General features: G+C 46.7%; 1 protein-coding gene across 1 annotated transcript in view; it reads left to right on the top strand.

Annotated features, from left to right (window-relative positions):
- The window catches only part of dync2h1 (dynein cytoplasmic 2 heavy chain 1), an 81,591-nt gene that overhangs the window by 4,541 nt on the left and 54,801 nt on the right, over positions 1-22,249 (top strand). Inside the window, exons 15-52 of the mRNA XM_076049746.1 lie at positions 39-134; positions 252-413; positions 555-653; positions 879-1,018; positions 1,143-1,371; positions 1,817-1,944; positions 2,219-2,334; positions 2,582-2,709; positions 2,811-2,960; positions 3,312-3,517; positions 3,737-3,892; positions 3,984-4,098; positions 4,232-4,402; positions 4,965-5,123; positions 5,331-5,404; positions 5,608-5,757; positions 6,072-6,204; positions 6,299-6,416; positions 6,531-6,643; positions 6,745-6,858; positions 7,057-7,207; positions 10,221-10,426; positions 11,132-11,314; positions 11,424-11,606; positions 11,868-12,091; positions 12,216-12,331; positions 14,662-14,861; positions 14,974-15,105; positions 15,620-15,752; positions 15,881-16,088; positions 16,178-16,307; positions 16,486-16,641; positions 16,899-17,158; positions 18,076-18,322; positions 19,059-19,210; positions 19,312-19,456; positions 20,380-20,482; positions 21,953-22,117. Of these exons, the coding sequence (XP_075905861.1) occupies positions 39-134; positions 252-413; positions 555-653; positions 879-1,018; positions 1,143-1,371; positions 1,817-1,944; positions 2,219-2,334; positions 2,582-2,709; positions 2,811-2,960; positions 3,312-3,517; positions 3,737-3,892; positions 3,984-4,098; positions 4,232-4,402; positions 4,965-5,123; positions 5,331-5,404; positions 5,608-5,757; positions 6,072-6,204; positions 6,299-6,416; positions 6,531-6,643; positions 6,745-6,858; positions 7,057-7,207; positions 10,221-10,426; positions 11,132-11,314; positions 11,424-11,606; positions 11,868-12,091; positions 12,216-12,331; positions 14,662-14,861; positions 14,974-15,105; positions 15,620-15,752; positions 15,881-16,088; positions 16,178-16,307; positions 16,486-16,641; positions 16,899-17,158; positions 18,076-18,322; positions 19,059-19,210; positions 19,312-19,456; positions 20,380-20,482; positions 21,953-22,117 (5,851 nt within the window). The remainder of the gene's footprint in view (positions 1-38; positions 135-251; positions 414-554; positions 654-878; positions 1,019-1,142; positions 1,372-1,816; positions 1,945-2,218; positions 2,335-2,581; positions 2,710-2,810; positions 2,961-3,311; positions 3,518-3,736; positions 3,893-3,983; positions 4,099-4,231; positions 4,403-4,964; positions 5,124-5,330; positions 5,405-5,607; positions 5,758-6,071; positions 6,205-6,298; positions 6,417-6,530; positions 6,644-6,744; positions 6,859-7,056; positions 7,208-10,220; positions 10,427-11,131; positions 11,315-11,423; positions 11,607-11,867; positions 12,092-12,215; positions 12,332-14,661; positions 14,862-14,973; positions 15,106-15,619; positions 15,753-15,880; positions 16,089-16,177; positions 16,308-16,485; positions 16,642-16,898; positions 17,159-18,075; positions 18,323-19,058; positions 19,211-19,311; positions 19,457-20,379; positions 20,483-21,952; positions 22,118-22,249) is intronic.

Below are 22,249 nucleotides of genomic sequence, written 5' to 3'. Positions count from 1 at the left end.
AGTTTATGACCTGTTTATTACCCATCACTGCCCTGTAGGTGGCCCATTTCTACAACACTATTGACCAGCAGATGATTCCATCTCAGAGACCCATGATGCTCGGTCTGGCCTTGGCCTTTGAGCAGGTCATAAAGGTATATGCATTTTTTCCCATCAAATCTGGAGCTTCTTTTGCAGAAATTAGGGTTTAGCAAGTTGAAAAAACTTAAAGACTCCAGTTTGCAACTGATCCTCTGACTCTTACGTGTCAGAACCCTCGCTCCCAGTCCAAGGAGTCTGATGGGAAGCTGCAGATCACCTGGGACAACCCCAAAGAGCTGGAGGTTTACATCAGCAAGCTGCAGTCTGCTGCCGAGAAGCTGTCCACTGAGAACAGGAAGCTGCGCAAATGGCACACAGACTTCATTGAAAAGGTGCTGCTATCTCTAGTTCTCACTTTCTCTCTCTCTCTCTCTCTCTCTCTCTCTCTCTCTCTCTCTCTGTCTCTCAGTCCAGGTTATTTTAAGTTTTCATTCCATTGCGTTTCTTTTAAAATATGATTTGTGGCGATGCAGGTGGAGACGCTGATGAATGTGGACCTTCTCAGACATCAACAGCGGTGGAAAGACGGCCTGCAGGAGCTCCGCACCGGCTTCGCCACTTTGGAGTCTCAGGTTTGGATTCTGCCTACGGAATGTTTCACCTCACCTGGAAATGATGATGAACAGCTGGAGCAAAGTGTAGCAGGGACCTCTGTGGCTGCAAGTGAGCATGAACACAGAGTTCTCCTACCAGGGAACTGATTACATTAGTGTGTGTGTGTGTGTGTGTGTGTGTGTGTGTGTGTGTGTGTGTGTGTGTGTGTGTGTGTGTGTGTGTGTGTGTGTGTGTGTGTGCAGGGTTTCAGGTGCGATGACATGCGAGCATGGCGCCAGCACTGGAACCATCAGCTCTACAAGGCTCTGGAACACCAGTACCAGATGGGACTCGAGGCTCTGAACAAGAACCTTCCAGAAATACACATAGATCTCACCTTCAAGTCAGTGGAGCAGCTTTTTGATTTTCCCTCAGCAACTTCTGACCCTTCCTGTAGATGTCGAAGCTCAAAATGAAATGACGTCAAGCTCCACTCTGTGTTGGTCCTCTGTCCTCCTCTGAAACAGGCAGGGCCGCCTGCAGTTCCGTCCTCCCTTCGAGGAGGTGCGGGCGCGCTACTTCAGGGAGATGAAGCGCTTCATCTCCATCCCCAACCAGTTCAAGGGGGTCAGCGTCCAGGAGGAGGGGCTCATCTTCAGCGTCATGATTGACAGGAACGCCTCGGGCTTCCTCACCATCTTCAGCAAGGCCGAGGAGCTCTTCAGGCGTCTGCTGGCCGTGCAGGACAGGTTTAAGGTGCCTGGAGAACAAAGTGTTAATAACAATATTTGATATTCTGATGATTGTTGTGAAATCATATACAAATGTTTTCATTTTTCCGTTGCACTCTATTGCCCATGAAGTTTGAATAATAAGAATAATAGTGAGAATGATTGGGTTTCCTGACACAGTCCTCAATTTATTGGTATTTAAATGCTGTTGACCAGGGGCAATGATTGCAATGTGTTCTAGTTCCCCAGGGGAAATGAATTCATGCATAATATTTGCTTGGCACTATGGCAATAAAAAAACAAACCTTATTGTGACTTTACGGGCAATTGTAGTTCTCCTTTTTGCTGCCTTATTCAATCCAATCAAATGTAATTTAATTTAAGTATTTAATTCATTTTTTTAATGAATTTTCTAACCTGTCTTTTTTGTGTGTGCATTTATATATTTGGTTTGTTGTTTGGAATTTTAGGACTGGGTGGTGCTGGGCCAGGTGGACCTGGAGAAGTTGGTGGAGAGGCATCTGGACTCTGTGCAGGACTGGGAAAGGAACTTCAAGGCATTGAAAGCCAGAGGGAAAGATTCTGAATCCCTGCCCAGGTCTGTTCATGCATGACAAACAATGTGACAGGCTTCACCTAGCGAGCAGCTGGGAAGCGTTTTTTAACACAAGCAGTGGCCAAAAAATATCAACTAGATTTGACCGTATGCAAATGTTCTTTTAAAATGCTTTTTGGACTGTTAGTTTTATGGGTTTTTAGCACCGCAACGTCTGTTAAAAGTATTACAGTTATTTCCAGAATTCGGTGTTTTGACGTAAAAAATACCACCGCAAAAATGGGAAAATTGCAATTCAATAAGCCGTCTCTGTCAGTCAGGAGAAGGTCGACTGTATCATTGTCAACTGTGAGCCAGTGAAGGGAGCCATCGACGACCTCATCCAGCGGCTGTTTGACCTGCTGCTGGTGTCACTGAAGAAGTCCATACAAGGTAGAAACGCACAACAATGTCTGCCCGTGACATTATTTCATTAAGACGCTGTTGTAGACATCTGTGTTGCTTTTGTGTAGAAGAAGAGAAAATGATGGTATCTCTATGACTGTATGTCAGCATGAGATGAGAGATGATGACCTGTACGATTGTCTCTCATTCCGTGCTCATTAACTTTTTGCATCCCTTTCTTTGTTTTTTTTTGTTTTTTAATTCACATTTTGCGTGTCCTCTCCTCCGTGTGCAGGTCACACTCAGGCAATAGACGCTTTTGTGACGGAGTCGACGGACACGCTGTCGGCTCGTCCGGAGAGCATGGAGGAGATCGGCGCCGCCAACGCCAAGTGCAGCCACATCGTGTCGCGCAAATCTGAAGTGAGGCGCGCGCCACTCAGAGAGCGTCCCAGTCGGAACATTCTCAGTTTCAGTCTATCTGTCGAAAATGCTCTACCACTATGTTGTGCGTCACTGTGCAGGTCCTGCCCCACTTCACGTGCGCTGAGGAGAAGAACCGCCTGCTGCGAGCGGTGGCCGGCAGCGGCCTGGACTCCTTGTCCTCGCTGAGAGCCAAATGGGACAAACTGGAGCTCGTTGTCGAGAGCCACCAGCTGATGATCAAAGAGCAGGTGGGAGGGGAAGATGACACGCAAATGTAAAACCATACACCAGTCAAAGGTTTGGAAATCACCTTCTGATGCAATTTGTTTTCATCTTTACAACTTCCTACACTGCAGATAGATACTGAAGACATCAAATATATGAGCAGGACATACTGTATGTAATTATGCAGCAAAGAAAAACACTTTCAATAACTCTAAATATGCTTTTTATGACCGGTGAAGAATCTAAATATAAAACGTGTTTGAGTTATTTTACACTTTTATTGTTTCCTACATAATTCCATGTGTGCGACACAAACCCAGACGACCTCAGTTGGTTAACTTCCTGCTCCGACTCTCGCTGTGCTACTGTCCCAGGTGGAACTGATGCGGAGTAACGCCGCTGGCCGTATTGGCGCCTACATGGCGGATCTGGAGCGCTTCAAGGCCCGCTGGGATCAGCTGAAGCCCAAACACGAGACGCTGGAGAGCGGCGACCACGCCGCCCTGCTGTCGTGCCTCCAGACCATCAAGGACAAGCAGCAGGAGTTCCAGGAGTTGGAGGCGGTGCGCTGCAAGCTGCTGTAAGCTCATCGTGACGCTCATTTCCTGTTGATTGCACCAGGAAACATGTTGATTGCACCGTCTAGTTGGACTTTATGTCCTCTGGTCATCGTTAGAGTGGCAATCTTAATATTTTCAATTTCGCTGATGTTATTATTTTAACATTTTCTCGTCTTGTCTGTCTTCCATCCTCTCTCTCTTCCGCTCTGTTTGCCTCCTCTTTTCTTTGTTTTGGTCAGTGAGGACTGCACCTGTTTCGACCTGGAGACTCCAGATTTCTCCCTGGCGGAGGAGATCAAGAGAGACATGGAGGAGCTCGGCCAGATGTGGGGTCTGTACGAGGAGTGGCAACAGGGCTTCACCGAGAAGGCCGACCAGGACTGGATCACATTCAGGTTGCTTTGGAACGACTTTTGGAAGCATTTTGTGCTGCTTTGTGTTCCTCCCTGGTTTTTTTCAGACAGCATCTGTTTTGTTGTTTTGTAGGAGCAAGACGTACCTGTTTGAGGAGTTCCTGTTCGCCTGGCAGGACAGACTGAGGAAGCTGGAACAGCCGACCGTCATGTCTGTTAAACTGCACGGAGAAGTGGACAAATACAAGGTAGCACAAAGAGAAGTGCAATGTGTATCATATAAAGAAAACTCCTGCGAGACCAGGGGCCTTATTGCCCTTGTTTTATGAATAAATAAAGCTGTTAAATTTTATTTTGATTTCCCCCCCTTTCCTCTGCCAGAACATGGTGCCAGTTCTGAAGTACGTGCGAGGGGAGCACCTGTCTCAGGACCACTGGCTGGATATGTTCCGGCTGCTCGGCCTCCCTAAAGGGACGACCTTGGAGAGACTCACCTTCAGTGACATCCTCAGTGTGGCCAACACCATCGTGGAGAAGGCTGTGGAGCTCAAGGTACACACACACACACACACACACACACACACACACACACACACACACACACACACACTGATGGAAGGGCTGGGATAAATGTTTTTGAGTCAGGAAAACAACCTTGTGTGCGTTGATGTAATTGCAATTACCAACAGTAGACACTAGATGGCAGCAAAATGCAAGGATTCGGTAGATTTATCACTAAGAACTAAAAGTTTCCTCAAGTAATCATTATTTATACATGCTCAAGCTGTAATTTCTGCCCCATACATATTATAAGGGAACAGTTATACAGAGAATTTATGTCAAATATTTTTTACCGCAAATTATACAGTCATGTCAGTCAAAACCTTTTTGTTGAATGATTCCGCACATTTACAATGTAAAATTAATCGTTTTAATTGCTTCATAGTTAAATTTTTATTTCAAATTGTGACAGCTTTTAAACAGTCTAAGCCCTAAAGTGTAGAGAAAGCAAAGATGGTTTTGCTTCCATGCATCACAAAGCTTAAACAACAGAGGCTCAGAGTCTTAAATCACCTTGCTTGACGTGTTTGTGGTTTGTTTTTGTGGTTCAAAGGACCTGAACGGTCGCGCCCAGGCTGAGGTAACCATCAGGGAGGCGCTGAGGGAGCTGGATTTGTGGGGAGCGGCGGCTACATTCAACCTCACCGAGTACACAGACAGCAGCAGGCGCACGCTGACCCTCATCAAGGACTGGAAGGATGTGGTTAACCAGGTGGACACCCAAACAGCACACACACAAATAAAGACAACACAGAAACATGGACTGTGTTGCCATCAGAATTTCATGCAGTCTGTTCGGCGAACTTATAATGGCCGGGTCTTCAGGTCAGAGAACAAATGTTTGTCTGCTGGCTGAGCTGAGCTCCGTCTTAAAGGTCTGCCGTGTTTCTGCATTCACCCCGACTCTGCGTCCGTGCAGGTGGGAGATAACCGCTGCCTGCTGCAGTCCCTCAAAGACTCTCCTTACTACCGCAGCTTCCAGGACAAGGTCAGGTCACTGGCTCGCAGCTGTGAATACATTCTGTAATCTCTGCTGGCTTCATTATTATTTTCAGTCTCCCTTAAAGACACTGTTTATTGAGGAAACTAAACGTGTTATCGTTGGCTGCATGCTGAGGTAAACAAATCTATCATAAAGCACTTCTGACACTGTGCGTGTGCGTGTGTGTGTGTGTGTGTGTGTGTGCGCAGGTCAGCTTGTGGGAGACTCGTCTGTCAGACTTGGACGAGTATCTGCTGAATCTGAACGCCATCCAGCGGCGCTGGGTTTACCTGGAGCCCATCTTTGGCCGAGGGGCGCTGCCGCGGGAGGAGGCGCGCTTCAAACGCGTCGACGAAGACTTCAGGTGCGGCATCCCGAGCTTTTTCTCTCAATTACAAGTAGATTTAAGTCAAATGCCGAACCACAAAGCAGTGTTTTTAACACTTGATTTCTTTGCAAAGGCCAGGCTTACTACATTTTTTTTTTTTTTTTTTACTTCTGACTTAAATAGCATCTCAATTTCTCCCATTATTTGTTACCTCCTTCAATGTCATGTCTCATAGAAAATGTTAACCTTCCATGCTGTGAATTTCTTCAACTATTCTTGCAGTCTAAAAGCAGAGACTGTATTTTAATCTTTTGCATTCAGCGCAGTTAAAACCTCTTGACGTCCTGCAGGTCTATAATGTCTGATATCCAGAGGGACAACAGAGTCGCCTCGCTGAGCTCCAGGGCAGGCATCCGAAACTCTCTGGTCACCATCCTGGATCAGTTGCAGCGCTGCCAGAAGTCGCTGAATGAGTTCTTGGAGGTACAGTATGCACGTTTGTGTGTTTCCTATTAAAAAAAAAAAGGAATACAAAATCCAGTGTTGCAGTAAAAAAAATGTATTGTGTGCGTTTCAGGAGAAGCGCTCAGCATTCCCACGCTTCTACTTCATCGGAGACGACGACCTGTTGGAGATCCTCGGCCAGGCGACCAACCCAACCGTCATCCAGTCGCACCTGAAGAAACTCTTCGCAGGTCATTTGTGTCTTTTTTTTTTCTTTCATTTTCTTCCTCCTTTCCGCTCCGCTGTGTGTATCGGAATATAATCTTGCTGGACTTGGAAGGTGACCTCAGTTTCTTTCTGCGCAGGCATCCACAGCGTTGTCTTCGACGATCAGTGCCAGCACATCGTTGCCATGTGTTCCCTGGAGGGAGAAGTGGTGCCGCTCAGGAACCTCGTGCGCATCTCCAGCCTGGTGGAGGTGAAGTCTGTTTGTCATAACGTGAGGTTAAAGGAGCTTTTTTTCACACTTTCTTCCTTGTTTTTTTACATCCTCCTCCTCTCCCGTGCCTTCCCCTCCAGGTGTGGCTGAGTGAGCTCTCTGCGGAGATGAAGGAGACTCTGAAGCAGCTGCTCTACGAGTGCTTGTCAGCCGGGAGGAAGGGGGGAGTGGATCCTTCCCGTTACCCATCGCAGGTATTGATACACCTCAGATAAGCTTCATTTGTGTCATTAAACTTCCCCAAAAAGCCTTTTTGTTTGCACAATGTTCCTTTAACGGCAGCGTAGAGCTTCAATTGTTGTGACTGCTAAATATGGGAATTTCTTTGGTCTCAGAATTTGACAATAATACCACCATCCAAGCAGTAACGCACTCCTGTCTCTCTCCTGCAGATTCTGTGTCTGGCTGAGCAGATCCAGTTCACCGAGGATGTGGAACGAGCTTTAAAAGAGCAGAACATGCAGCAGCTGGCGATGGAGCTAAATGCTAAACTGGAACATTACACCACCGTGGATACCAGCGCCAAAGATCCCACAGACACAGGTGGGCCTGTCCAAGCCTGTGTCCAATTATTGTGACTTTTAATTTGTGTCTATCAGACTCGCAAAAACTGGCATTTCACAGTCCTGAAGCTAAAGGTTGATTTTCAACGAAATTTAAGAGGTTTTTAGAATTGTCTTCATGCAGTCTTTTCTTCCTTCTGATTCTACTTCTAAGTCCAACCGCCCACGAGTTCTCTTCTTTTCTTCTTCATCTCACACTGTCAGACTCCCATGTATTTTGGCAATCATTCAAGCTCGGATGAAATGCTTTGCTTCTAAGATTTATGCTGCCGTCAAAGATGCTGCAGAGAGGCTGAAGATCCGGTAGCCGCGAGGGAACTGTAGCAATTTTGGCAGAATAATATATGAGGTTTTATGAAGTTTTATAGCAGAGTGGTTTTATCAAATGACTTGAACATTCGGAACAAAAAAATAGCTTCTAAAGCTTCATCTCGCTCTTTTATTCATGCATGAGATAAAAAAGCTCCTCGAGAGCTCCTCCTTAATCCCTGACAGTTGCATCATTACAAGGCATTGGCGAGAAATTCCAGATTTCTGCCTCAATCGCTTGCTTCTTTACTCTCAGGGACGATTTACCAAGGTCGCGCTTGTTGAGAACGGCATCAAATCACAAATTTCATGGCTGCGCATTGCAATGGAGTTTTTTCTCGCCGGCAGATAATATACAGTAGCTGCCTTTGTTGGCCGTCTTTTGCGTTGAAAAGCGCCGCCGGCTGCGCTCAGAGCGGCTCTCTCGTTTCTGCGATAACATCTCATCAAATTAGTGGCTCCATTAAAGCGGCCAGGTAGGCCGAAGAGGCCTTGCAGCGGCGGCGCTGATTAAAGTGGCTAAAAGGAACGGCAAGCGGGGGGGATAATCTAATTAACCACTCTGCCTGAATGGACCGTAAAGCGCAGGAGAGGTACGAGGCGGTGGCCACGCTCTGGCACGGCGACAACAATAAAGATGGAAGAGTGGTTTTTTTTTTGTTTTTTTTGACACACACCTGAGACTCACTTACTATGTCAATTTACTCAAACATGAGCAAGTTATGCATTTAGTGACATGCATTTTTGTTTTTTTCTCTCTTCCCACGTGCTTTTCCACTGACTGTAGTTCAGACTGAGCACCAGTTGGGAGCAGTGGCGTGTCCTTTAAATGACATTAAAATGCAGATTTCTGCTGTAACTTCTGAGTTTACCATGTATTTGTTGGTCAGTATCATAGATGGCTGCTGTGGTCGCATTAATATCCAACGGTGCCGTTGAATATAATCTTTTCTTAAGACTTGGAATTACTTGCAGCTGATTAGCCTGAGCACACTTGCTTTATTGGGCTTATTTATTAAATTAATTGCTTTTATTCATACATTGCACTGAAGTCCATTAATCAGCTGGTGGTGTGTGTGTGTGTGTGTGAAACACTATCTCACTTTTATGTAGAGCATAAAGATGACAAATAATGAAACAATCATCAAGGCGAATGTGTTTACTTTGCCCGCATGCCTCACACTGATCAGCGCAGTGTTTTTTTTGTTTTTTTTTAAGCAGCAGCCTGTTTGCATTACTGTAATTTAAAGCCTGCTTCTCTCTCATTGTAGAGTGTATGACTATTAATTAGTTCACTCAAGTTTCTAGAGTAAATGGGCAGTACCGTCCTCTCTACGGTGTAACTGGTCAGAGTGAATGATTACATCAGTCTTTAATTGGATTTAAAAATCCAACAGGACGATGAAGATTGAACGCTGGATTGAAACGGTCATCAGAACGGCCTCCACTGCACAGGGAGATTTTTTTAAAATGCCATTTTTACATTGCGTCAATTTAATGGCTCATAATGCGGGAGCGGAGCGGCGGGCGACGCAGTTTAGAGCTGGACAGCTTCCACCATCATTTCCCATCAGATGTAATGAGCAGGTCCATCTGCAGAGGGCACAGTGGCATCGCACAGCAGTAAGGGTGGTGGTGGTGGTGGTGGTGGGGGCAGGGGGCAGGGCCGTCTTTGGTCTCTGCGTCACATCTTTTTCCTGTCCCATCATCAGTATTTTATTTATATAGTGGACAAGTAATGCTGTCTATGTTGTAGTCTACGCTAGCAGTCAAAGGATTGGACTCACCTTCTCATACAATTTTTTTTTTTTCCATCTTTGCAAATTTCTACACTGCCGATAGATACTGAAGACATCAAATATATGAGCAAGATATATGCAATTATGCAGCAAAGGAAAACACGTTCAATAACTCTAAATATGCTTTTTATGAAAGGTGGCTATTTTAAAGAATTTAAATATAAAACGTGTTTGAGTTATTTGACACTTTTATTGTTTCCTACATAACTCCATGTGTGTCCATACGTCGTTTTGATGCCTTCAGTGAGAAACTGCAATGTCATCAGAATGAAAGAAAAGACATTCAATTCATGTGGTGTGTCCAAACTTTTGACTGGGAGTGTATGTATGTATGTATGTATGTGTTTATTTTAAAATTGACTTAAAGGGGAAGTTTGTTGTTGCCAGTCTCTTCAAATCTGCAGATTAGACTCGTCCGGCTCTGAAAGTTAATTACTGTTTTGCGTTCCCAGGACGTCGTCGTTGCCGGTAGACTCTCACTCTGTGTCCTCTGGAGAGACTTTCCACTGTCCTGCCAAGATTCTAATTGTTTTGCTGCTCTGGTGTCCCACAGTATATGCTGCAGTGACACTGTACTGGGTGCGGTTTAAGATTACTTACAGCAGCAGCAGCAGCAGCAGCAGCAGCAGCAGCAGCAGCCTCTCTAAGCCTCCTCAGACGCAGACTCGTGCGGACGTTTTGAGAGGCCGCCTGAATAATGTGTCTCGCAAATGGCAGGAAAGTCACAACATCATTAGCTTGAGGAGGGCTCGTCTGATTCTGCTCTCTCTGGCCTCAGTCTTACCGCATTATGTTTATTATTTATAGCACCAGTCCCTCCGTGCACCCAGGTGCCATCAGTAAGAGTCTCACGGTTCCCGCCCGTCTCCTCCCCCCACCTGACAGAGTCTGGCGTCCTGCAGCTGAAGCTGAAGGCCCTGATCCTGGACGTCATCCACAACATCGGCGTGGTGAAGCAGCTCCACCAGGCCGGAGTCACCGGCGCCGACGCCTGGGCCTGGAAGAAGCAGCTGCGCTTCTACATGCGGGCGGACAGATGCTGCGTCATACACATGGTGGACGCGCAGTTCAGCTACACGTACGAATACCAGGTGTGTCAGGGTTTGTCCTGTCGACCCGGTGGAGAAAAATTTTGTTTTGTGTGGGATGAAAACCAAAAGACAACTTTTGCACAGTGTTGTTAAAAGTCAGTTAAACAGAGTGGAAATATTTTTTCAGAAAGAATTTCCCTTTGCCAAAGTGAGGCGAAGTTCATTGGCTGCAGTGAAAATAGCAGCTCACTGTTTAAGTAAGAAATCTAAATGTTCATACTTTGTGTTACAAACACAGCGTGAAGGTGTCCACGTTGTTAGAACCTTAAAAACAACGTTTGGAAATCTACGAACTATATCAATAAAATGCACTTGTTTAGATAAGATTTCCTTTATTAGTCCCACAGTGGGGAAATTCCCCCACTGTTTAGGTGAAAATATTGATAATGAATGAACTCAGAGGCCAAAGGAAATCATCTCTGCTTGGTCAAATTAGGCTCTCATCAAAGCTCATAAAATCTTTGTTTTTTTTCCCCCACTCAAAGTACATGTGAACTAACTATTTCTACCTATAGGGGGCACTGTTGTTCAAGGGTCGAGGATTAGAACATTAAAGCGCATCTTGGCATTGAATTCATCATACAAGGCGTTTCTGTCCCATGGACTCTACATGGGAGGAGCTGAATTTTAAACGGTTTCTTCCCATCCGTCTGTGTCCTCACCTCCCTGTCGCTGACCTCCACCTCCACTGCGGCTGCCTGTCAGGGGAACGCGGCCAAGCTGGTGCACACCCCTCTGACTGACAAGTGCTACCTGACTCTGACCCAGGCCATGAAGATGGGGCTCGGGGGAAACCCGTACGGGCCGGCTGGCACCGGCAAGACGGAGTCCGTCAAAGCCCTGGGTGGCCTGTTCGGACGCCAAGTCCTGGTCTTCAACTGTGACGAGGTGCAGCGCATTTGTTTTCGCTCTTGCATGAAATCGTTCAACTTGTTGTGAGATGCATTATTTTTTTTTTTGGAATTTCAAATTTTCCCCCTAAAAACCTGCTCTCCAGGGCATCGATGTGAAGTCGATGGGCAGAATCTTCGTGGGCCTGGTGAAGTGCGGCGCGTGGGGCTGCTTCGACGAGTTCAACCGCTTGGAGGAGGCGGTGCTGTCGGCCGTGTCCATGCAGATCCAGGCCATTCAGGACTCGCTGAAACATCACACGAACACGTGCGATTTGCTGGGGAAGGAGGTCAGACGGTCCAAACAAGATGCAGGCAAACACAAAGTTTGCAAGTTTTGAAGCCAAAAAGCAATTACTCCCCATTTCTCTGTTTTTTTCCGTTTGTTTTTCTTTGTTCTCTTTTTTGCAGCGCCTTCTAAATTTATACAAACGCCTGAACGTCTTCGATACATCCAAACAAACACAAGAAAAATATCGAGTTTCTGAGTTTTCTCACTGAATTTGTCTGCTCATTAAGCAGCCGTGCACTCGCTTCTCTTCATCCTCCAGGTGGATCTGGACCCAAACTCTGGAGTGTTCATCACCATGAACCCGGCGGGGAAAGGCTACGGTGGCAGACAGAAGCTTCCAGACAACCTGAAGCAGCTGTTCAGGCCAGTGGCCATGAGCCGGCCGGACAACGAGCTCATCGCTGAGGTCATCCTGTATTCAGAGGGCTTCAAGAACGGGGAGATACTGGGCTGCAAACTGGTGGCAATCTTCAACCTGGCCAGGTAGAAATATAACAGAAATCATTGAAACGCTTCACACTTTGAATATATGTATTTTTTTTTTGTTGCTTATTTCCCATCTTCAGCTGGTTTTAAGTGAGTGTGACGGCCTTATTTTTGTGCCCAGGGAGCTGTTAACCCCCCAGCAGCACTATGACTGGGGCTTGCGAGCTCTGAAGACGGTGCTGAAGGCCTGTGGCAGTCTCCTGCAGCAACAGAGGAGAAGTCATGAGAAGGACAAGAGTAAGAGCCTCCAGCTGTTTCTAGCGCAGCCTTTCTGTGAAGCAACCCCCCACCCCCAACACAAACAGAAGGAAGAGCTGCTGCTTCCTTGTCCCAGAACCTCTTCTTCTTCTTCTTCTTCTTCTTCTTCTTCTTCTTCTTCTTCTTCTTCTTCTTCTTCTTCTTCTTCTTCTTCTTCTTCTTCTTCTTCTTCTAGTCTGAGCAAACTACACTGAGCACCACTAGACTAGAGAGCAAGAGCACGTGCACTGCAGCAGGTAGTGGATTAGTAACACGTCAGCAACCTCATCTGGGTGTCGGATGGAACCCGGCAGGTTCATTATAAGCTCGATATGTTGACTGGGAGCCGATGAGCTGCTGCTGATGTCCTCAACTGGAACGACGCTGATGCTCCAGACTCGAGCTCAAGTTCGTCCAGAGCCACGAAACAGGAAGTGGTTCAGTGACGTAGACTGTTTGCAGGACGTCTTTCTCATGTCCGTGGTCCATTGGAGTTTTGCTTGAATGAAAGGATGAATTCTGCCAGCAGGGAGGATCCTCAACTTGATCAAATCACTCAGAGTCAATTGTGCATTTGCTCACTTTCAACTCACACCATTCAACAGACTCTGCACAGGTAGGTTTCCACTGTAGGGCCACATTCACAGTCTGCAACCAGAGCAGCAACAAATTCACCTGCTTGGCTCCGCCCCTCCCCCAGCCCCTAGTCAGGAGGATTCTACCTCTGCCTGAAAATTCTAAGACATTTTCTGTCTTTTGACATTGGACCCGAATGCTCCCCTTCAAAACTTTCCTCCCACTGGGCCTTTCCACTCCTCTGTACTTTTGTCCTTTTAACATTTTTCTGGTTTCCAAACACTTTGCGTCGGGTTGTTTACCTCCTTCTCCTCCTCCTGACCTCTTGTTAGCTCTCTCGCTGATACCCAGCTGTCAGTGCGGCTCTCGTCGCACTCTTGCACCGCTCGCTGCTCTGTGTGTTGCACACACACAAAGACACAAGACACAAAGACACAAACACACACGCCCTCCATCCTCTCTTCTCCCTCTCCATTTTTCCTCTTCTCCGGTCTTGAAGCCACATCTCCCACTCCGTTTTGAAAAGCTTCGATTTTTCTTCTTTCCTTTTACCCCTGCGCCCTTTCATTTGCCCAACACACAACACAAGGTGTGCACTTCCTGCCCGGTGTTGAGTCCCTGAGGGTTTCCTGTCTTTATCTCTGTGTGGTGTCTGGCCAAATGTTCTCCCCTGCTGTGAGACATGAAACGCAGCGTTTGCGGCTGCAGGGAAGTCAAGTGTCTCTCGAGCAGAGAACAAAGCATTCTGCCAATTCTGTGCAATCAGATTCATATTCAGTCACAGGTGACAGATTCTAATTATCACCTCTGATCAAGCCAAGGTTTTTTTTTTCTCTTGAATTTGTTTTCTTTATAAATAGTAGCGATGTCTTTATGTCATTGTTGATGTGACTTGATGGTAGGGCTGGGTGACAAAAATAAATCCAGATTTCTTTTTTTTTTTCTCTGAACACTCGATTTTCGATTTCGATTTTTTTTTTTTGTTGGTAAAACTACAAAAGACAAAGGAATAAATTATTATATTATTATATTATTATATAAAAGTAGCAACCTTAACTCTCTTTCACCAAACAGCAATTTGAAATTAAACATCCTGAACAATGATGAATGAATAAAGTGCAAAACTTTCACATTTGGTAAAATAGAGGCGCACAGCCCGGAAGCATGCGAGAGGAAAATCCATTTTAAGATTTTCCTTTTTTTTTTTTTTTAACATCGTCTTGACTAATAAATCTATATCTAATAAATAACTAATAAATAATCGCACAGACCTACATGATGGTTCCAAGCAATTGGTCTCGCAGGCCAAAGCAAGAGGCTCTTATTTTTTTTCAATCAGCTGAAGGGGAAGCAGAAGGAAGTGGGAACAACAGTAAACAGCACTCGATGACTTCCCATCATCGTTTGTGCTCCATTTGCTCATACAGACCTTGTAACAGTTAAAGTGGGAGAGCCAAGGGACAAAACTTTTTTTTGCACCTTCGATAAGATTCCAATTTCATTGGTTGTTTACTAAATGCACCTTTCCCCCGAAACTCATTTCAACGTTATTTCCAAAACCTTGAAAAAAAAACAAACCCGTCTGAAATCAAGAGAGAACGGCCGACTGACTTGCCAAGAAGCATCTGCTTTAGTGTGTATTGTTTCTGTGGGAGCAGACAAGGAGAGGCAGTGTTCTTTTTTTTTATTTTTATTATAGCCTTCTCTATTTACAAATGGACATTGAACCGCTATTTTCCTCCATCTGCATGCAGTTCCGGAGAGCAGTCTGGTGGTGCAAGCCCTGAGACTGAACACCATGTCCAAGCTGACGTTCGCTGACAGCTCGCGCTTCGACTCTCTGGTCAAAGACGTTTTCTCGGGGGTCAACTTCACCGACGTGAACGACCAGATACTCATGAACGCCCTGGAACAGGTTTACAAGGAGGCACGGCTTGAACTCATCCCGAGCCAGGTGTGTGTGTGTGTGTGTGTGTAAGTCATGGTGTTTGAACTGCTGTTCAGGCGGTGCAGGGAGTCGCCAGAGAGATGCCGGAAAAACATTTTTTGGGCCGTTTTCTGTGCAGCTGAAGAAGGCGCTGGAGCTGAATGAGCAGTTGAGACAGCGGATGGGAGTCGTCATTGTCGGGCCGAGTGGAGCGGGGAAGTCGACTCTCTGGAGGATGCTCAGAGCCGCTCTCAGCAAGATGGGCAAAGTGGTGAGTGGGACCACCAGCTTCATTCACTGCTTTGGTTTGAAATGGGAAAATGCTGTAAATTTTCCCAAAACGCTTGAGTGAGTTCCTGTCCAGTTGTTGTTTTTTTGGATGCTTTCTTTTTATTGCTTTTTCTTTTGCAACATAGAAATGTTAACAAAAAACAAAAAAAACTATCATCAAGATAATAACACGCTGGGTTGCCATGATGTCTCCACAGTTGGCTCGATATTAGCATCAGTGTGAATGTCCTGTCGTTGATGTATAAACAGTCCATTTCTCCCATTTTCCTCGACGCTGCTCCTCTTTGGTCCTCATCATATGAGTCAGTTGCTCCATACCAATACATTTCAGTCACAATGTTCAGCCATTCATCTTGTGTTGGTGGATCTGGTTTATACCACTTCCTCGACATTGCATTTTCTCCAACATGGGTGGCACAGATGAATATTTGCTGCTACTGTCCTCTTGTTAAAGTTAATTAAAGGTTAAAAAAAATCTGCATCTGTTTGCACAGGTCAAGCAGTACACCATGAATCCCAAAGCGATGCCCAGACAGCAGCTCCTGGGACACATCGACATGGACACCAGAGAGTGGGCCGACGGCGTCCTCACAAACAGTGCCAGGAACGTGGTCAGAGAGCCACAGGGTGAGAAGTCTCACACAGACCAGAGCCGACGTCTCAGTTAATCCTCTGATTTTCATCCTGGACTCCAGTAGAGCAGCAATGCACAGTTAGCAGCTACCAGATCACACTTCTCTGTGTTTTCTTCCCAGATGTGAGCTCGTGGATTGTGTGCGACGGTGACATCGACCCAGAGTGGATCGAGAGCCTGAACTCGGTGCTGGATGACAACCGGCTGCTGACCATGCCCAGCGGAGAGCGCATCCAGTTCGGACCCAACGTCAACTTCCTCTTCGAGACTCACGACCTTAGCTGCGCCTCGCCGGCCACGATATCCCGCATGGGCATGATCTTCCTCAGGTCAGTCCGTGGTTTTTGGCCATGAATCACATTTTCTTTCCCTGCATGCATGAAAACGATGCTATATCTTCCCTGTGTTGTTGGCGCAGTGACGAGGACATTGATGTGGGCGCCTTGCTGAAGTCGTGGTTGATGAATCAGCCCGAAGAGTGTTATGCAAATCTGGAAAACTGGCTGGGAGACTACTTCCAACGAGCTCTTGAGTGGGTCCTGAAACAGGTAGGTTGGATTTTTAAACAGGTCTGAAACCTCAACATTACTGACATCCACATTGATTCATTTGCTGCTTCAAGGGTTTAGAAAACAAACTCCGAACCACTGTGCAACTAAACGGACCCCCAGTCTTTCTCTCTGTAAAAGTTAAAACTTTTCTTTCCATCTTTTTCCATTCCTGCAGAACGACTTTGTGGTGGAGACCAGTCTAGTGGGGACAGTTTTCAACGGCCTGTCACACCTCAGTGCAGTCAGGGAGCGAGGCCAGTTCGTTGTCGGCCTTCTGAGAGGCCTGGGAGGAAACCTCAACCTGAAAACACGACAGGAGTTTGCCAGAGAGGTGAGCAGCTGGGTTTTTTTTTAAAGTCTAGTCAAGGGAACAGTGCAGCTCTTGTTTTAATGCTTTATTCATGTTCTCTTTCAGAACGGCAAAGATATAGTAGAACATTTGTTTTGTTTCTGCTGATGTCTCTGCTTAAAAAAATGCATTTAATTAACAACTAACAGACATTTATCAGCATTCAGTCGTGCTGACTTTGGTTTGGCTGTCGAATCCCAGAGATTCTTGATCCGGTCTCTGTGTTCTGCTCCGCTCAGCTGCTCAGCTGGGCCAGGGAAAGTCCGCCCGACGTCAAAAAGCCGCTGGACACCTACTACGACTCGGACAGCGGCGTCCTGGCGGCGTACGCCTTCCAGCGTCCCGATGGTCTCACGCTGGAGGAGCTCGCTCACACCCGCTCGCTGCCCGTCATCGAGACGCAGGACATGCAGCGTGCGCTGCACTGCTTCTCCCCGTGGCTCAGCGCACAGCACAGGCAGCCCTTCATGGTGGTCGGGCCCGAGGGCTGCGGAAAGGGGTGATTATACACACACACGCACACACACACACACACACACACACACACACACACACTCCTTGGTTGCCGTCTCATCGTTTTTGCAGCAAATTCTCTCTGGATTGTTCTGATCATGTGACCCGACTGGAGTGTTTTTCTGCTGCTGATGATGATTCAGTTCTGAAGGACTCAGTTTCGGGGGGGCGTCCCGCTACGTCTGTGTGTAAACAGATTTAACAAACCACATTCTGATAGAGTGTATTATGGACACGAGCGCACAATCAACACTGATATCGAAGCTCCTGTCATTTTAGATTTGACCTTTTTGTTGCAGCAAACTGACAATTCAGAATGAGAATCAGATCTCGGGTGCGTCTCTGTTCGTCCGTGTGTGTATGTGTGTGTGTTGACAGAGAATTGCTTCCTCCAAAGTAATTGCTTCCCTCCTCAGGGGTTGAACAACAAGGGTCGCTCAGTTTGTCTTCTGCACTGCACTCCACTCTTCCTCGCCGTCTCCTCCTTCTTCTCGTCTTTCCTCGCTCCGTCCGGAAAGGTCACGGGCGCCGCCGAGTCATCGGGACTGTCAGCTGACTCTTTCGATATCTAATTAACTTCCGCACACATGCGCTGGAAGGAGGGGGGCGGCCGACTTGTGCGCACACGATTTGCTTTCTAATTATATTTCGCCCCTCTGTGTTGCGCCCTCTGAAAATGTCTCCCTTTGCCTTTGGGTGTAATCTGGCAAACATTGTTCTCCGGAGCCCGAGTGGCCTCTTTAAAAACACAGCCATTACACACTTTTTCTCCCTTTGATCTTCCTAATGATCCTGGCACCGACCCAAGAATAAATGCGACGCCTTAAGAGCCAGAGAATTAATTCAGACGTTTGAAAAATTGCGAGGATAACATCTCACTAAAAGCCCTCCGTCTCCGCCCAGCATGCTCCTCCGCTACGCCCTCTCGCGGCTGCGCTCCACCCAGGTGGCCGTGGTCCACTGCAGTGCCCAGACGTCCTCCCGCCACGTCCTGCAGAAGCTCGGCCAGACCTGCATGCTGCTCAGCTCCAACACCGGCCGCGTCTTCAGGCCCAAGGACTGCGAGAACCTGGTGCTCTACCTGAAGGACATCAACCTGCCCAAACCGGACAAGTGGGGGACCAGCAACCTGACGGCCTTCCTGCAGCAGGTAGATGGAGGACAAGCTCAGTCCATCTTGTCGTCCTTAAGTCTTCTGCTGCAGGGTCCACATAACACATCTAGAGAGGACATAGACATGGCCATTTACCTTCTCAATAATGATTATGACATTATGACGACAACGTCAACGTCAAACTCAATCTTGCTTCATGAACCAAGGATGAAGTGATAAACAAAATGTATTTTTTATATATTGCAAATTATACACTGACCTATTAAACAAAACAAGCACAAAAACAAAAAAATTCCAGCCCACTGTTACTATACCAATAATTTAATAAAGACTGGCAGAAAAGGTCGGCACTCTTTGGCAGTCTTGTAGTCAAGGCTGCACCAACCAAGACATTATCAAGACTAAAGAGAATCAAGGTCGAGACAAAAAAACCCAACTTTGCTTCATAAAATTAAAAAACTTAACTTAAGGAATAAGAGGCTGTGTCACTCTGGGTGTCACAAACAGAGCGTAAAACGGCAGCAGCTGGATTCCTTTCCGTTGTTATCTGTCACTGTAGTGTTGGCTCAGTCTTGACCGGATCTTGATCAAAAATCCCAAAAGTGGTCTGGAGACCAAGAGCAATCGCGAGTAGTACAACACTAGTCTTTGGGGAAGCTGACAGAACCTCTGACCCACTGACTGGTTGAGTACGTTGGGACAACAAACAAACAAAAACAAGGACTGCAACACCAGCTGAACCGTCCCGTCCATCTCCTCTTCATCCCTCCAGGCTCTGACGTACAAAGGTTTCTACGATGAAAATCTGGAGTGGGTGAGCCTCGAGAACATCCAGGTGGTGGCCTCCATGTCAACAGGGGGCGCTGTGGGCAGCCACTCCCTCACCTCCCGCTTCTCGTCGATCGTTCGGATCTGCACTATCGAGTGAGTAGATGCCGTCATCCTCTATCACAATCTGCTAAATCCATGTTTTACTCTCCACCTGTCGAGTGACTGTTCGTTCCCCTCCCCTCCACCCTCCTCAGCTACCCTGACAGGGAGCAGCTGCAGACCATCTACTCGGCGTACCTGCAGCCTGTTCTCCAGCACGGCCTGGGCAGCCAGGCGTCGTGGGCCAGCACCGGGAGGACTCACCAGCTGGCCGGCTCTCTTGTTCAGCTCTACGAGCAGGTACTGATTGAAGAACAGGGAGCTTTGAGCCGCAGCGGACGGCCGGTTCTGGCTGACTGACTGACAGAAGCTCCACCAAGTTCACTGACTTGTGACGATGGCTCTCCTGGTTTTTGGCCTCGTAGCTGCGCCGCTTGTGTTCGGCTGAGAAATGAAAGCATTGGCTGAACAGCAACTGGCTTTGTGTAAAGAAGCCATTGTAGCGGATCACACTTTTTTTTTTATGGACTTCCGCTACCAGTCAAAAGTTTGGACGCACTCTTTGAATTTCATATCTTTTTTTTCATTCTCATGACTATTGACATTGCAGTTTCTCACTGAAGGCATCAAAACCACATGTGAACACACATGGAATTGTGTAGGAAACAAAAGCATGTTTTATATTTAACATTTCATAAAAAAGATATTTGGAGTTATTGAACGTGTTTGTCTTTGTTGCATACTTGGATATATCTTGCTCATATATTTGATGTCTTCAGTATCTATCTGCAGTAGAAAGTTGTATAGATGAAAAACAAAACTATTGCATGACAAGGTGCGTCCAAACTTTTGACTGGTAGTGTATTTCTTACAATAATCATATAAATCACAGTGCACGTTTCGCAACGTTTTTAGAATAACTGAAGATTCTGCTGTTCATTTCTCTGTCCCCTGTTGTCATTGTGTCATTGTCACTGACACAAGTGCCTTTAAAAGTAAGTGTGTGGCATTTTAAGGAGTAATTGGACACACTCCTGTTGTCTGGGGCGTATAGGCTCTGAGTGAAGCGTTGCAGAAAGATATCTAGTTAATGATGGTAATAATGGTTATAATTTATCCATCGTATGGCCGAGACAGAGACTGCAATCTAATGTAGGCTGTAGTTGTTGACCAATAATTAAAAAATATTTTTTTGTCTGTCTGTCTGTCTGTCTGTCTGTCAGGTGCGGACCAAGTTCACAGTGGACGACCACAGTCACTACCTGTTCACTCCCTGCGTTCTCACCGAGTGGGTGCTCAGCCTGCTGCGCTATGACCTCACTGCAGGTGACCACACACACACACACACACACACACACACACACACACACACATACAAACAAATGAAACAAATCAACATTTCCAGGTTTTCCATCTTTCCTTCCTTCCTTCCTTCCTTCCTTCCTTCCTTCCTTCCATCACTCCCTCCTGTCTTCCCTCCCTTCCTCTCTGTTAGTCTCCAGCCCTCCCTGTTCATCCCTCTTTCATTTGTCCCTCTGACACTCTCTCCGCTCCCTCGACAATGTGTTCCCGCTGTGATAGTCGGCCCACCCATTCCTCCTAATTAAACACGCTGACGGGCAAACTTCTTCTTCTTCTTCTTCTTCAAAAAAAACCCCCGAACAACTCACTGACTTTTCTTTCTCTCTCTCCCCTTCCATCCGCTCCTGCCTTTTCGGTATGTAAATCTGCCTCTTCTTATTTTCATTCATTGACTCTGCTGCTCCCATGTTGTGTCTGAGATCATGTTACGTGGGTAATAAAAGGAACAGCGGTGCAAGAGAAGATCCAGATGGTAGAATAGTCTTGCTTTGTTATCACCTTCACCCCTTCATTTTATAAACTAGATTTGTGTCTTCCTCCAAATCCAGTAGATTTTAACGTGCTGATCAGTCACTTTGATGATAAAATCGCCCGAAAAGCACATTTTCGGGTCAGGGAAATAATTGAAAAGCACAGCCATGAATCTCTTCAAATGTCTCCTTTTTTTTCTTCCCCCCAGCCGTGGTCGTTAAAATTTAATGTGTGTTGGATGTGTGTGTGTGTTGGGGAGGGAGACCCCTGGCGTCTCTGTTCATCTGTCCTCTTCTGCCTGTCAGTATAATGTGACAGACACTCTCGGACCGAGTGGCCTGTGACTCAACGGCTCTGCTGCTCTGCCCTCTCGGCTCGCAGCGCTGCTGCACTGATTCACGGCTCGGAACTCAGTAAATTTAGAATGACCAGGGACGCCGCTGAGGAGCCCTTTGACTCACGATCAAGTCTGAGGGGGCGGAACGTAGCCTGAGGCCCCAAAGCCAAAGCGGTCATTACACTGGGACGGCACCATTCAATCGCAATTACCCAGGCAACAAACACCATATGGCTGTCCTTGCCTTGCTTCATTTTGATTTCCACCTGCTCTGCATGCTGAGTGATCACGTGACCATCCGCCAGCAGCAGCCTCAGTCCCTGAACGCAGCCTGGTTGGGTCTCTTTGTAAAGTCTTTGCTGAAAATCTTGGTTTTTCAAACAGTTTTGTCATCACAAAGATCGACTATTACAGCCCACTTTGTTTTTGCACCTCTGTGTAACTCATGAAAGGATTATATAATGGATTGAATGTGTTGTCGTCTCAATTCTTTTCAACTTGTGCTGGATTTTGCGTCGAGACACTTTTTCAGACGTCGGAAAGTTTCACGGACGTCCTGCTGTGTTTAAAATTGAGCTTTTGCTTATAAGTGCGTGTTTGCCTGTTGATTTTTTTTCCCTTTGCAGCTCAATCCAACGTGACAGACAGCGTGCTGGAGGTGGTGGCGTACGAGGCGCGGAGGCTGTTCAGGGATCGGCTGGTTTCCCTCAAAGACGTTCACGCCTTTGATAACATCCTGTCCTCCATCGTCCGCGGAGACTGGGGCTCCGACGCTCTCGACAATATGACAGGTGGCCCGAGCTGTTCTATTCTCACTGGCAGACACCTCCGTCAGAAGCATGCATGCAAACACTATTTTTTTAAGGGGATGGGAGGCCCTCAGACTGTTTCTGAAACTCCAAGTAGAGCGAGTAAAACGGTTT

The sequence above is a fragment of the Nelusetta ayraudi genome, unplaced genomic scaffold (assembly GCF_046127955.1).
Source record: "Nelusetta ayraudi isolate G7.1 ecotype Tasmania unplaced genomic scaffold, CSIRO-AGI_Nayr_v1 ptg000120l, whole genome shotgun sequence".
Classification (NCBI taxonomy): Eukaryota; Metazoa; Chordata; class Actinopteri; order Tetraodontiformes; family Monacanthidae; genus Nelusetta; species Nelusetta ayraudi.
The sequence above is the reverse complement of the archived record's forward strand: the minus strand, read 5'-3'. Positions and strand labels throughout refer to the sequence as shown.